The sequence below is a fragment of the Podarcis tiliguerta genome (assembly GCF_965153285.1).
Source record: "Podarcis tiliguerta genome assembly, chromosome: 11".
NCBI lineage: Eukaryota > Metazoa > Chordata > Lepidosauria > Squamata > Lacertidae > Podarcis > Podarcis tiliguerta.
Window position 1 is genome coordinate 41084574 of NC_139544.1, and position 12888 is coordinate 41097461.

The 12888-nt window shown below is 39.3% G+C and overlaps 1 protein-coding gene across 1 annotated transcript in view; it reads left to right on the forward strand.

Annotated features, from left to right (window-relative positions):
- Positions 1 to 10015, forward strand: part of IL6ST (interleukin 6 cytokine family signal transducer) — a 31307-nt gene extending 21292 nt beyond the window's left edge. Inside the window, exons 13-16 of the mRNA XM_083403851.1 lie at positions 1188 to 1328; positions 2337 to 2433; positions 3628 to 3709; positions 5076 to 10015. Coding sequence (XP_083259977.1) covers positions 1188 to 1328; positions 2337 to 2433; positions 3628 to 3709; positions 5076 to 5771 — 1016 coding nt within the window. The 3' untranslated portion in view covers positions 5772 to 10015. The remainder of the gene's footprint in view (positions 1 to 1187; positions 1329 to 2336; positions 2434 to 3627; positions 3710 to 5075) is intronic.
- Positions 10016 to 12888: the final 2873 nt, after the last annotated feature.

A 12888-nucleotide genomic window follows, 5' to 3' on the forward strand; every position in this document is an offset into this window, starting at 1 on the left:
TAGAATGCAGAGGATACCTCTTGAATAGTGGGTCACTGGAAAGTCATTAGCCATTAAAGCATCTGAGTGTTTGCTGACTTTTCTACAGCCTTTTGTGCACAGTACCAGCTGCTCATTTTGACTAATGAGTGGCATAATCTAAATATCTTAACTCCTCCCATGTGCCCTACCACAGCCCCGAAAGATAAATGGAGAGCATGCCCATTTGCCAAGATAGTAAGGTATCTCAGCAAATACTTTTTCATAGATTTATGCCTTGGAGTTTCTTCAGACCTTTTGATTTGATAGAGAGGATGGTTTCTCCACACATGCAGAAAGAAGGGGGAGCTTGTGGCCTGCTTCAGAAGTAACATTAAACCGTGGTTTTGCACTACATGGATAAGCAGAAACAGAAGCAAGCCATGGGTGATCACTCTCCTCTTCTCCAGTGTTGACTGCAAAGGGATTGAAAGCACTTCATGTTTTAAAGAAACTTGAGTTTATCATTGTTTCTGAACCACAGAAATGCTGGTTGGTTTAACATATAATTTGTTAAAAACAAATCAAGATCAAATTGTGGTTCCTGATCTTGGTTACTATAGTTTAACTAACAAGAGTTTCACCAGTTCAGGTCTAATGATATTCTGGTTAGTTTAAAAAAAAACTGGAGGGGATGTTTCCAGTCCTCTTGTAGTCATGCCTAGAAAAGGAAGTGGGGGGGGGGGGAGTACATGAGGCTGAAACTTGCTTCTGCTCACATAACACTAAGTCATAGCCTAGTGTTTTGTAGCACCAGTGTTCTCGTAGCAAACTTCATTATTGCTGTGTTGAATATTTTTGTTTAAGATTAAACTTCAAAAGTGTTTTTAAAGAAATTGAAACATACGTTATTTTGCACTTCCTTTAAATTTTTAATTTATTTAAATGAAGGTCACAAACTTCTAACAAGATCTCTATTTACACTTTCACTTCTTTTCTAGTAGAGTATTGAACTTGAAACAAGTACTGCTTATTTGGTGGTAGGGGTGTTATAGAAGAGTTTTATTTACCAGGCGTGCAAGTTGAAGTACAGTCTTCACATTTTCTTTTTATTTGAATCATGAAAATTATAACTCATGGGTAAAACTGGTTTTGCTTGTATAGTGTTAATGCAACAGCTGTCTACTGTTTTATATAAAGCATATCAAATGGGTGATTTTCATTTCCAGTTGTGTTTGTGGACCCTTCTAAAACGGAGTACCCACTGTCGTCCTTATCAAGTGACACTTTATACATGGTGCAGGTAGCAGCATACACAAAAAATGGAGGGAAAAGGGGTCCTGCTTTTACATTTACTACAAAGAAATTTGGTGAGTTCTTACATAAAATGTTTAATATGTTTAATTGTTGAACTGCTCGGGACCTAGTATGCGTTGGTAGTGCCACATGTCTAGTTTCATAGTTTAACCTTAAGTAGTACTCTGGGACTGTATTCCACACTTGATAACCCGCACTTGATCATCAAAAGCAACCATTGGTCTCATTTGAAAGGTGGCTTGGGTCCATCCATCATGTGATGCCATCTAGTGCCCAATGACAGAAATGGCATTTGAAGTCAAAGCATCAGCTTAAAATAACTGGAAGGAATAGAATACCTGTGCATACCTGTGCATTGACTGAGTGCATTCCCTGTCTTTGGACACTAGATGGCATCACACCACACAGGTTGGATGGACACTCACTGAAAACATGAATTAAGATGGGTCAATATTACCACATGTTTTCTCACCTCTGCATATTACCTAGAGATACCTTTTTACATTATCTTCACATACTTAAGAGAGGGTCTTTTGAGTGGCTGTATCCGGGCTTTGAAACTCCTTACAGCGGAGGCTCATAGACCTAGCCCCCTTGTTGATGGCCTTCTGCTGGCAGGCAAAGCCCTTATGTAAGTGGGCATTTGGCCTGCCAGGGTGGATTTGTGCTGCCATATTGCTGTAATTTATGTTCTCAACTAGTTGTCCTTTCTTACGTTTTAAATCTGCTCTTCCTTCCTTTTGATATTGGAATTGTATTACTGCTTATTTTGTGTGGATCAGTTACTTTTTATTCTGGATTTTATTGTTAGTCACCTTAGGCTTTGCCTTATTATTTATTTTTAAGTAGGGCAAAGGTGTAACAAAATAGAAGAATTTGCTTATTAAACCTCATCTAAATCATTTAAATTTTTTTTTTCTCAAGCAAAGAAGACTAGGATCAGGTTCTGAAAGACTTACTTTATACTAATGGATTTCATGTTTTTAAAATATGATTGTACTAAGCACAGCATTTTTAGGGAGATATTAAAAACATCTAACATTTTGTCTTTTACCTTTTAGCGGAAGGAGAAATTGAAGCAATTGTTGTCCCTGTGTGCCTAGCAATCCTGCTATTTACTCTTTTGGGTGTATTATTTTGCTTCAACAAACGAGATAGGTAAGCATCCTTATTTCAGTACATTGCATGGATAATATGCTGCATTAACACTGAAATAGGTATTAGGCAAAAGTTCTGAGTTTGCTCTGATTGGGTTTTTTTCCTTTCAAGCCCAGGGCTGTATTTCCTCATGGGCAGTCTTGGGGCAGGGAGGGGCTGCTGCTTGACACTGGTGGATACAAAATGCCAGAGAAAGAGATATTGTTCTTTGGATAATAGGCTACACTGCATACACTCATATCTCTCCATCCAGGCAAGCAAGGGCAACTATCACAATTCAAGGGCATGTACCAGCCAGGCAACACCAGTAGAGAACACAGGGTCAGGGAAAGGGGTATAGCTTGGGGTGGGTCCCATGTTCACATTCAGGCCCTGGGCCTGACATTTCCGACCCCTGCTTTTTGTAATCCTACAGAAAGAATTTATAAAACTTCTCATATTTTAGTTGGTGTATGTGTGTGTAATAATTTACATATTACCCATCAAGAGCTGAAAGTACCCTCAAGACAGTTCATAGCATTAAAACAGCTGATGAGCAAATTCACAACCTGGTTGGAATTAAAGCAAGTCAGAATCCTTTAGTTTTAACCCACCTGCCTAAACATTGTTGGAGTGGGGGAGTACAATTATCTCCTTTTAAGGGTATGTTCCACAGCTAGGGTGCTGCAGCAGCGAAGGCCGTTCCATATCCTAGCCAGCCATGTCTCCTATAGAGATGGCACATGGAGCAGTGCATCTGGCTGGGGTGTGGAACAGAACATTCTTGGTTGTGTCATGGATTGTATGCATTTGTTTAGAAAGAAAGAAAACAGACTTTTGTAGTTTCTGGGCCTTATTGCCCCTTCCTTTTACAGCCATAGTGATGCTAAGTAAGGAAAACATTCCAACCTGGCCCAGTGCAAGTCTCTCCTGGCTTCCTTTTCTCAGTCAGAGCTGCCCTCACTGTGAAGGGGAAAGAGGCTGTCAGTGGTTTTCCAGATCTAGCATCAGACCTAGAATACTTGAAACATCTTCTGTCTGCATAATATTTTCCCCTATTCACAAGGTGTGGCCAAGACCACAGGATCCCTGTTCACCTATATACAGAACTCAAAAATCATAACATTAAGAATCTGAAAGTTGGAGCTTAACATTGGTGTAAGTTTATCAGTAGGCACTTGCAATGCAATGACTTTTCTCTTGATCCTTTGCCAGCATCAAGAAGCACATCTGGCCTAACGTGCCTGATCCTTCTAAGAGTGTTATTGCCCAGTGGTCACCACAAACACCATCAAAGGTAAGAACAAAAACAGACTATTCTGAAGTACTTTGTCGTCCTCATCATTGTTTATTTGTATGCTGCCTTTCCATAGTTAAACCACTAATGTGGCAGTAGGATGCAAAAGGATAGTAATGGTTGGGAAGTGAAAACAGGCTAGAAATAAAATATTTTATTGTGGAATTTAATAGCATCCATTCTTGGGATATGAGTATCCCTGCAACAAAAATTCTTCATATTCCAACAGTAACTGTGACTTTGTGTTTAAAACAGGACTTGCATTAACAGAAACCGAAACTGAGTCTTCAGAACAGTGTAGAGATGTTACAAATTGCTCCAGAAATTAGTAGCTGAAAAGTGTTGTATTGCAAGGGAAAATCTTGAGTGGAGAGTTGCTTCTTGGCACATGACCTCTGCCACAAGTACAGAAAGAAGGGGAATAATAACTTGACACTGAAGGAAAGGGCATTTCCGATATTAGGCCCAGAACGAGTGTTCACAGCCAGGTGCACTCTTGCACCATTGAAATAATAAATATGAATGCCTTTAGGGCAGAGGTGAACAGAAGATAGATAACAAATTTCAGGTAGATCTTTGGATGGTTTTTAGTAGATTACTGATGTTGCTGCAAACAGCTGGAGATCAGAAAGCAACTTTTTCCTTTGGATAACACTGCTGAAATAAAGCTTGGGGGGGATTTGGAATAGAGAGCTCATTTCTGGTAATGAAAACAAATTCCTGGGCTGAGAGGCACTCAGAGGTGCTCTCGTCTTCAATTCTAAGAACACCTCTGCCCCTCTTTCTAATCAACTGAATTGTGCTTGGCTCCAGCTGGTGGATCTGTGGGGTCTGAGAAAAAACAAAGATCCTGCAGGCTTGAAATCTGCCTACTCCTTTAGGGAACATGGAGATTGCTACAACAAACTCATGTATTGAGATTTAAAGATGAAAAATAAAAAGAAATACCCAGTTAGATGAAAGGTCCAGCACTTCTCATTTGAAAAGTTGTGGAGGAGGGAATTATTGTTGCATTTTTTAATCCATAAACATGGAAGAAACTTAATATTTTTAATCCGTTAAGTAGAAATAATTAATTTGCTATCCTGGAGAGAATCCAGTTTTATATACAGAAACTTTTTGAACCATGTTTGGGGAATAATGCAAATATGGCAGTAGCACTGTTGTAAACTTTGAATAATTCAGTATTTAGGCAAGAGGGCGTTAAAGCCAAAAGACTGAATTGGAGCTGCACTAACTCGCTGTTCAAGTAGCTATAAGTCCTAGAAGGCTTTTTGAGTGCATGCTAACGACAGCATAATCTAGATCCTGAACATAGTTAATCATTTAAAGGTAGCATTAATTAAATCTATGGTTTTTTCCTTAGCATTTTCATCATTCCAAAGATCAAATATATCCAGAAGGCAGCTTTACTGATGTCAGTGTGGTTGAAATTGACAAGAAGTCATTTTCTGAACAGGATCCTAAGCCTTTTGACTTGCTTAGAAAGGAGAAAAATGCCTCAGAAGGGCACAGCAGTGGTATAGGGGGGTCATCCTGCATGTCTTCTCCTCGACAAAGCGTTTCTGACAGCGATGATGGCGAACCTGCTCAAAATACTTCCAGCACTGTGCAGTATTCAACTGTTGTACCCAATGGCTACCGGGACCAAATACCTTCAGTCCAAGTCTTTTCAAGGTCTGAGTCAACGCAACCTCTACTAGATTCGGAGGAGAGACCCGAAGATCCTCCAGTGCTGGGAAGCGACAACTCGACACCAAGGCATCGCTATTTCAAACAGAATTGTAATAACGATGATACAGTCACAGATGAGCCTCATTTGGATGGGGCAAAACAGATTTCTCCAATAAATGAGGAAGATGCTGCTGGACCTCAGACTTTGCAAATGTGTAGCTCTGGCCCAGATGAACATGAGGTTGGCTTAGCAGGTGCTTTCCACCCAAGCCCCAAAGGACTAGCTGCAGAGTTTGAAACAATGAGAACAAATGCAGTGACAGAGGATGAGGTCCCAAAGTGTTACTTACCACAAACTGTAAAGCAGGGTGGTTATATGCCCCAGTGAGGAGACACTGCCACCAGTAGATACTGTTACATTATTGGTTCTGATAAGTTAAACTGTTTTTTTAATCTTGCTTCTGCTGAACAATTCAGGTTCATTTATGGAAGAAAACGTGGACAACATGGGTTTGCGGACTTTGATTTAAGTTGGAAGTTTCCACCCGTTCTTGCAGAAATATTCCTTCAAGCACTACATGTCACTCAACTTTTCAGGCAAATTAGTTGCCATTCAGTTTTCTTCTGGGGCATCACACTTCTTTTAAATTAAAATGGAACACACCTCGTTTTGCTAGAGGTAACGGCATAGAGATGGAGACTGACTGTGAATACCTTCTTACAGGATGAAGAGATTAGTGTATTATATTATGAAATGTGCTCTTTTCATCAACTTTGTTGTCAGCTATGTAAAAGTACAGTGTTTTATATTGGAACAACTGTGCTTTAAAAATAATCTGGAGACCAAATCTGTGGCCAAATTTATGGTAGAATCAAAATATTAGATGGCATCTAATATTCCCAGATTAATGGACCAGAAACACTTTGTTTGGAAATGTGCCCTCCTTGCCAGTCAAGAACTACAAGCCAGTGGAGTGAGATATTTACATGAATCATGACTATCAAAATACTATTAACGTCAAATGCCAGTATTTCATACCCTTCCTGTCTTGCAAATTGAGCCAAATCTACTGCCGTTTAAACACTTTTAGAACTCATAACCTGTGCACTTATAAGTGCACTTTTTTGCTTTTTATCAGGATAGACTTGGGTGAAGTAAACATATTTAATAATAGATAGTGAAGTTATATAGTAAGTGTGTTTTTAAGGGGGAAAGTCCACTGCTCTTTCTGACTGCCAATGCCAGGGTCTAGTATTCCCTGCTGCCATTATTAATTCGTAGAACAGAAGAAGAAAACTGCATAGCCATGGCGGACCCACAAAGACATCGTGAAGAACTGCAATATTGGCATTCTGCATGGAGGGTTTTCTCTTTCGCCAATGAATAAATCTAGAAACATTTCTTGCAGATTCTATTTGTATTTAATATAAAATCATTAAGTTGAGACTGATTTTTGAAGCAATCCAAAAGCACTACAATTGTTTTAACAGGAAATAAAGGTTAATTTGATTCTTCCTCAACAATTTAACTATGGAAGTGATTATGTTTTGAAATCTCAGTGGCTTTTACTTTGTAAGCTCTTGCACTGTAATTGGTGGCTATGAAGATCAGCCAGCCAGTCTCTTAAGAATGAATAGCTGTAAAACACATTTTAATGTTTTAAGGGTTTCTTCTATAAAAACAATTCTGATTACAGCAACGTTCTTGGAGTTCATAAATTATAATAATGAATTTGTGCCATAACCACCTCCAGAATTGTTTTTTTATGTTGAGCTAATAGATTTACTCTTCACCTGCTTGTAGTGTATGGCTCCTTAATGCCACTTTTATGATGCAGTTATACTTCATCCAGTGCTCTAAAAATGTAATGAATGCCAACAATATTCAGTCCATAGTTTATTGTGATTTTTCTATTTTTCAGAAACAAATCTTCCCAAGATTTATTTTGGGGGAAAGCAAAGTTAACACTGTGAATAGTGTTCTGGGTACTTAATTAAACCTGCAATCCTAACACTGTACCTGGGAGTAAGCCCCATTGTGCTTTTTGAACTTGTCCTATACAGGCCCCAGTAAAATAAATGTAAGTTTATCAGTAGCAAAAGCAGTTTGTTTTGACCATAGTACAGTCTTCTTGTATGTTATCACAAGTGTCAGAATCCCATTTTAATGCTAGCTGTCTGTCTTCATGTTAGTCTCCAACACAGACAATTTAGTTCTACAATCACCTTACTTCATACAGTTAAATATAGTTTAAAACACGTTGTTTGAAGTTTAGACTCTCCTTTCCTTGTTTAGCAAGCTTACCTCACCAAAATTTAAAAATATTTTAAAATAAAATTTAAAAATGGATCTTCAGTGGAAGTACTCATGAAAGGTTTTATTGAGCATTTTCAAAAGTTTGTCACAGGGTATGGTAAGACAACATGGAACTATACCTTGCTAAAGCTTAGGTTTAGGTCTGGTCTGTCCTGAATGGGGACTACCTAAGAGTCATGTGTGCCCTGCCTTGGGTTCCATAATGAGAGAAAGGCAAGCTATAAATTGTTTTCCTTCTCTGGTACTCTAAATGTGCAATCCCTCTTGGTGATTTGTTTTGCAGAGCACAGAGTATTGTCTTGACATTTATTTGGGAGGGGCTGTCTCAATCAAATCAATGCCGCTAACAGTGCAATCTTATACATGTCTACTTAAAAATAAGTCCCAGAGTTCAATGGAGCGAGCTCCCAGGTGTGTATGAAATAAGAGTACAGAATTCTAGCCTTAAGTTAGCAATCCTATGCACACTTCCTAGTTCCATTGAAACCAGTGGGATTTAACTTCTGAAGTTTTTCTGGTGTGCAGAGAGGAAATGTCCAATCGCCCATTGCCTGTGAAAGTTGGGCTTTAGTTCCACCTGGTGGTTGAAAGCAAGATGAACTCTTGGGAAGAGGAAGCTCCCACAATTCAGTTTACTCCTGATTTTGTGTATTGTTTAATATACCATTCTAATGTTGAAAAGAGGGTTTTGAGATTTTGCTTCATTTGGCCGCATCAAAAGCTGATTTGTGACAGTAAAAAATATCACCTAACATCTTCCTCAGGCACGTCAACACTAAATTGCCTGAATCCAGTTAACAGGCAATGTAAGGTAAAAGGTTATTTACATGCTATATATATGTATCTTTGTGGGGGAGATTTCACATGTGACATGCTTATTTTCTGTATTGAGAAAGCCACACTGCAGAAATTGACCTTAAAGCACTGCTTTCAAAAAATACAAAACGAAAAAAACCTGAACGCCTGTTTTTAAACCAGAGTTCTGAAGCCGAAATAAAAATGTAAACCCTTTTTAAGGTTAAGTATTACCCATTCCTTTGTGAGAGATAGAATTGTTATGTAATAAAATTCTACATACATGTAATTTTGTTCATAAAATTCAAACTAATGTGGCATTAAGTGTGACTTATAATTAAACACTGTGTTTTACTTTATCATGCATGGATTTAAACCAGATTCTGTTCTTAAATACTCAGAATTAAGACTGAGTTCAGTAGGACTTGCACATGGATGCCTTGCTTGCATTTGGTGTCAGTGGGGTGAAACAACAAAGACCTTCATACAAGCTCTGGGTTCAGATGTTCTGGAGCAATGCATTCCCTATCTCTGTATAGCATTTGTACATAGGCTGGTTGCAGGGATAGTACGAATACATTAAGTTTATGCTGATACATGCATTCTATGTCTCTTTCTCACCCAATACTGCCTCCTTATGTTGCTTGTTAGCTAAAGTGATGGACCAACAAAATGTATGGAGATATACCATGCTCTGTTCTGACTGCTGGATGGAATGTTAGCTGGAGAACTTTGTCTTTTAAGTGTGCAGAAAAGTTGGAAACCTCATTTGATTTCAAAACAGCTGTGAAAATTTGATGCTGAACATCAGTATTGTAGCTTACTGCTCCAGACATATATCTGGTAAAGGTTCATAAACACCTTTTGATTGTCAATTCACAGTAATGCACAGAGTGCTTAATTTTTCATCAGGACCTGTCTGTGCTGCAGCTTGATACAACCATTTACAATCATTCACATGACTAATCTCTGTATTCTAGGAGGAAGGTTCTTGTCTGGGGCAGTTAACTAAGATGTACTTCCTTCTTCCTGTCTGGCTTGGCTAGATGTGACCTATTTCAACCAAGACCATACAAATGCAAGATAAAATCTCAAAGTTAAGGCACGGTCTTGAAGTTGTAGCCACTCAACTTCAATAGGTCACACTTTAGTGAAGACAACCTTCCACTAAAAAAAAAAGAAAGCTGTGCAAACATCTTTCAGGCATGCCTGGAGCAATTCCCAGAATTTCTTGGACAGTTCAACTGACAGTCAATTCAGCTCCCAACTAAGCACTGACATGTAGTCAACTGCTAGCATAAACAAGCCCTTGGCCATCCTTTGTATAAGAACATCTGATACCCATTCTCATCTCCCTATAGGTGCATGTTTGTCATCCTCAGTGTTGTGCAAACTATTGTTAACATATCTATTTGTGTAGCCTTCAGTGTCTTTGGAGTACCGTATGTTGTATGTGTATGTTGCTTTTCTAGCTGCATAAGACTATGAAGTCATAATTAAAAGTTGTCTTTTTGTTTCTCTGTATTTCCCAGCAGTGTTTTGCTCTGTGTTTGTTTTGTTACATTATATTCATTAGTGCAGTGGCTACAAAACTGTAGGTCCATATATACTGCTGTGCTGGAAGAGAAATATTTTGGAAAAGTCTCACCTGTTTGATGCAGCCACCTCTGCCCATTAAAGCAGGCTGACATTCAAAGCATTGATCCCTTCTCTGCCATTATATGGGTAGCAACATCAATTGAAGAGAACAAGGATGCAGTGGGCTTCACTGAGGTGATCTGTGCTACAGCTGAGTTAGATTCTGTAGCACAGGCATTGTTTACTGATTAAGAAACTCATGAGTGTGAAGGCTACCTCAAATTTTAATCCAGAAAAAGGAACTGGTCCAGTTATAAAAAGTATGGGGGAAACATAGGATGGCATGCAAGGTAGCCCACATGATGCTTTCCTGCTGTTGTGGATGACTCCTCAACCCAGCCAGCATGGCCAAGAGTTAAGAGATGGAAGTTGTGAACTGCAACACTTGTAAGGTTGGCTATCTCTGCCCTAGAGGCCAAGGGTCAGAGAACCCTTCCCCCTTCACAAGTCCATCTCCTTTGTGCAGGACTATTTGTATTCTACCATCTTGTAGGAACTAGGAGGGTTCAGTGGTCAAGTGTGCTTCAGAAAACGGCCTGTACAAGTCTTACGGCATAGCTTGACTTACCAGAGATACTGAAGAGGTTCCTCAAGACTTGCAGAGAAGCTGTGCCTCTTCCTTGAATCTGAAAGCCTGAGCTACAGTAATCACCTTTCTTTTCCCTGGTGTCCAGAAAAAGACAAAGTCTGGAAAGCAATCTGAAGATGAATGGCTAACATATATTGTCCTCCTCCCTTGAAGCTCACAGAGGGGGAAGTAACAGGAATAGTTTACAAAAACATTAAATATTCTCTAAGATGTCACACGTTGTGTGTCTTTAGTGCAACTGGCCATTATGCCCATGTCACAGAAGTACAAAAGTGATGGCCTGGAACTATTTTAATTTATTTGGTAACAAAAAGGAGCATCCATAGAAATTTGTCACATCCACACCATACACTGAATAGTCAAGGCTTCTCTCAAAGAATCTTGGGAACTACGAGATCTGTGAAGGACAAACGACAGCTCCCATGTTTCTTTGGGGGAAGCCATGACTGTTCAGGTGGCATAAGAATGTCTTAAATGTATGGTGTGGGTAGAACCTCTAATGTTGCTTTACTGAGCCAATTTCCCACTCTGCCACAAAAAAATCTAGCAATGACTAGTCTATGTCCTAATGCTATACTGTATTATCTTGCTTCACAATAGAGCTGCGAGTCAACAACTGCACAGACACTAGCAATGACAAGAGTTGGGAATAGGCAAACCCTGTGGGAGTTATCAGACAAAAGTGAGGTTAATAAGAAAAACTGGCATTTTTCTATTACCATTGGTTGCCTGAACTAGTCACAGTATACTCACATTCTGTTCATGAAGTGGAATGTTTCACAACGTCCTTGAAAGACTGAACTCCACTCCTATTCACTTCACTCCAGTCTCACTTGTTACTCAGGGCTGAAACATATGCTCTCCCGTCACTTGCAACTTCATAACAAAGCCATCTACAATTTAGCAGACTATTTAATGCTTTAATTGGCATTTTTTCCCAGCAGCTCAGAGTAGGATAGTACATTAAATGACATGTTTTTATCACCAATATTTACAAATTTGATCTTGTTCATGTATCTTGTATCAATGCTTTGTATATGAGCAATTTCTGCAGCATTTTAATATATACCATGTTTGTTAATATTTACGATTTTTGTCCTCACAATAAATCTGTAGTGTACATCACTATTGTTTCCATTGACGTATGGAGACTGGGGTCTTAAGCCATTGAAGCACTAGTCCAGCATTCATTAATTGTGTGAGCAGAGAGACTGTCCATGCCAGTTCCACATCTGACTTTCACACAACTTAAAAGGGGCTTGTAAGCCTCTTAGGCTGAATGCAATGAAAGCCCTCCCCCGGATCAGGAATTCAGACTGCACAGTTTAACAGGCTTACAATCCCCATTCAGACCTTCCTGCATTGAGCAGTTGGGGCAGGTACAACCTGTCTAGATGCCAAAGGAAGCACTTCCACCATATAGGAATACCGACAAAGGGCTGCCATCTAGAAAGGGCATGTAGATCTCCTGGCTACGTAATAGGTGGATATAAAGGCTTTTTGGTTTCCCTAGGACCCAGATCATCACCACAGTTGATTGCATGCCATGTGCTTAACCTCTAAAAGTGGCTGGTGTGGTCAGCTTTGGTAGTTGTGATCACCTGATTTGGGAATGCGATGGAACAAATTCCAAGTCCCTTTCTTTGCTCATCATTTCATTCCCCCCCCCCAATAATTTTTATTAAGTTTCCATTTGCCAAATTAAACATATCATAGCAATTAGTCCAAATTATATCAATACACATCATAAAGTCCAAATGTTTTCCAAATTAAAATTTTTTTTGTGGGGGGTACCCATGCTCCTCGATCGTCAGGAATCCAAAGATCCAAATTCGTGCTGCTTTCCTTACTGCAATGATGTTTCCAGTCCCATCTTCTCATATTTGTCATTTATTCATTTTCCTTTTCTGTCACCTCCGAGTTTTCTCCACAAGTGGATTAAAAGGAACAGTCTTATTTTGTCTCTCTGTGGGTTTTATAATGCTCTCTCATATGTCCACAAATCCAACCATCATGTTTTCGAGCAGACACTCTGTCCTGTCATTCCGGTGAAATACAGTCTAAATATCCACTCGTTTACTTTCCAGACCCACTGCCTCATAATTAGTCTTCCAGGAGGATAACAACCCTTTCTGATTTACGATTCCAGCCTGATATCCAAGCGGC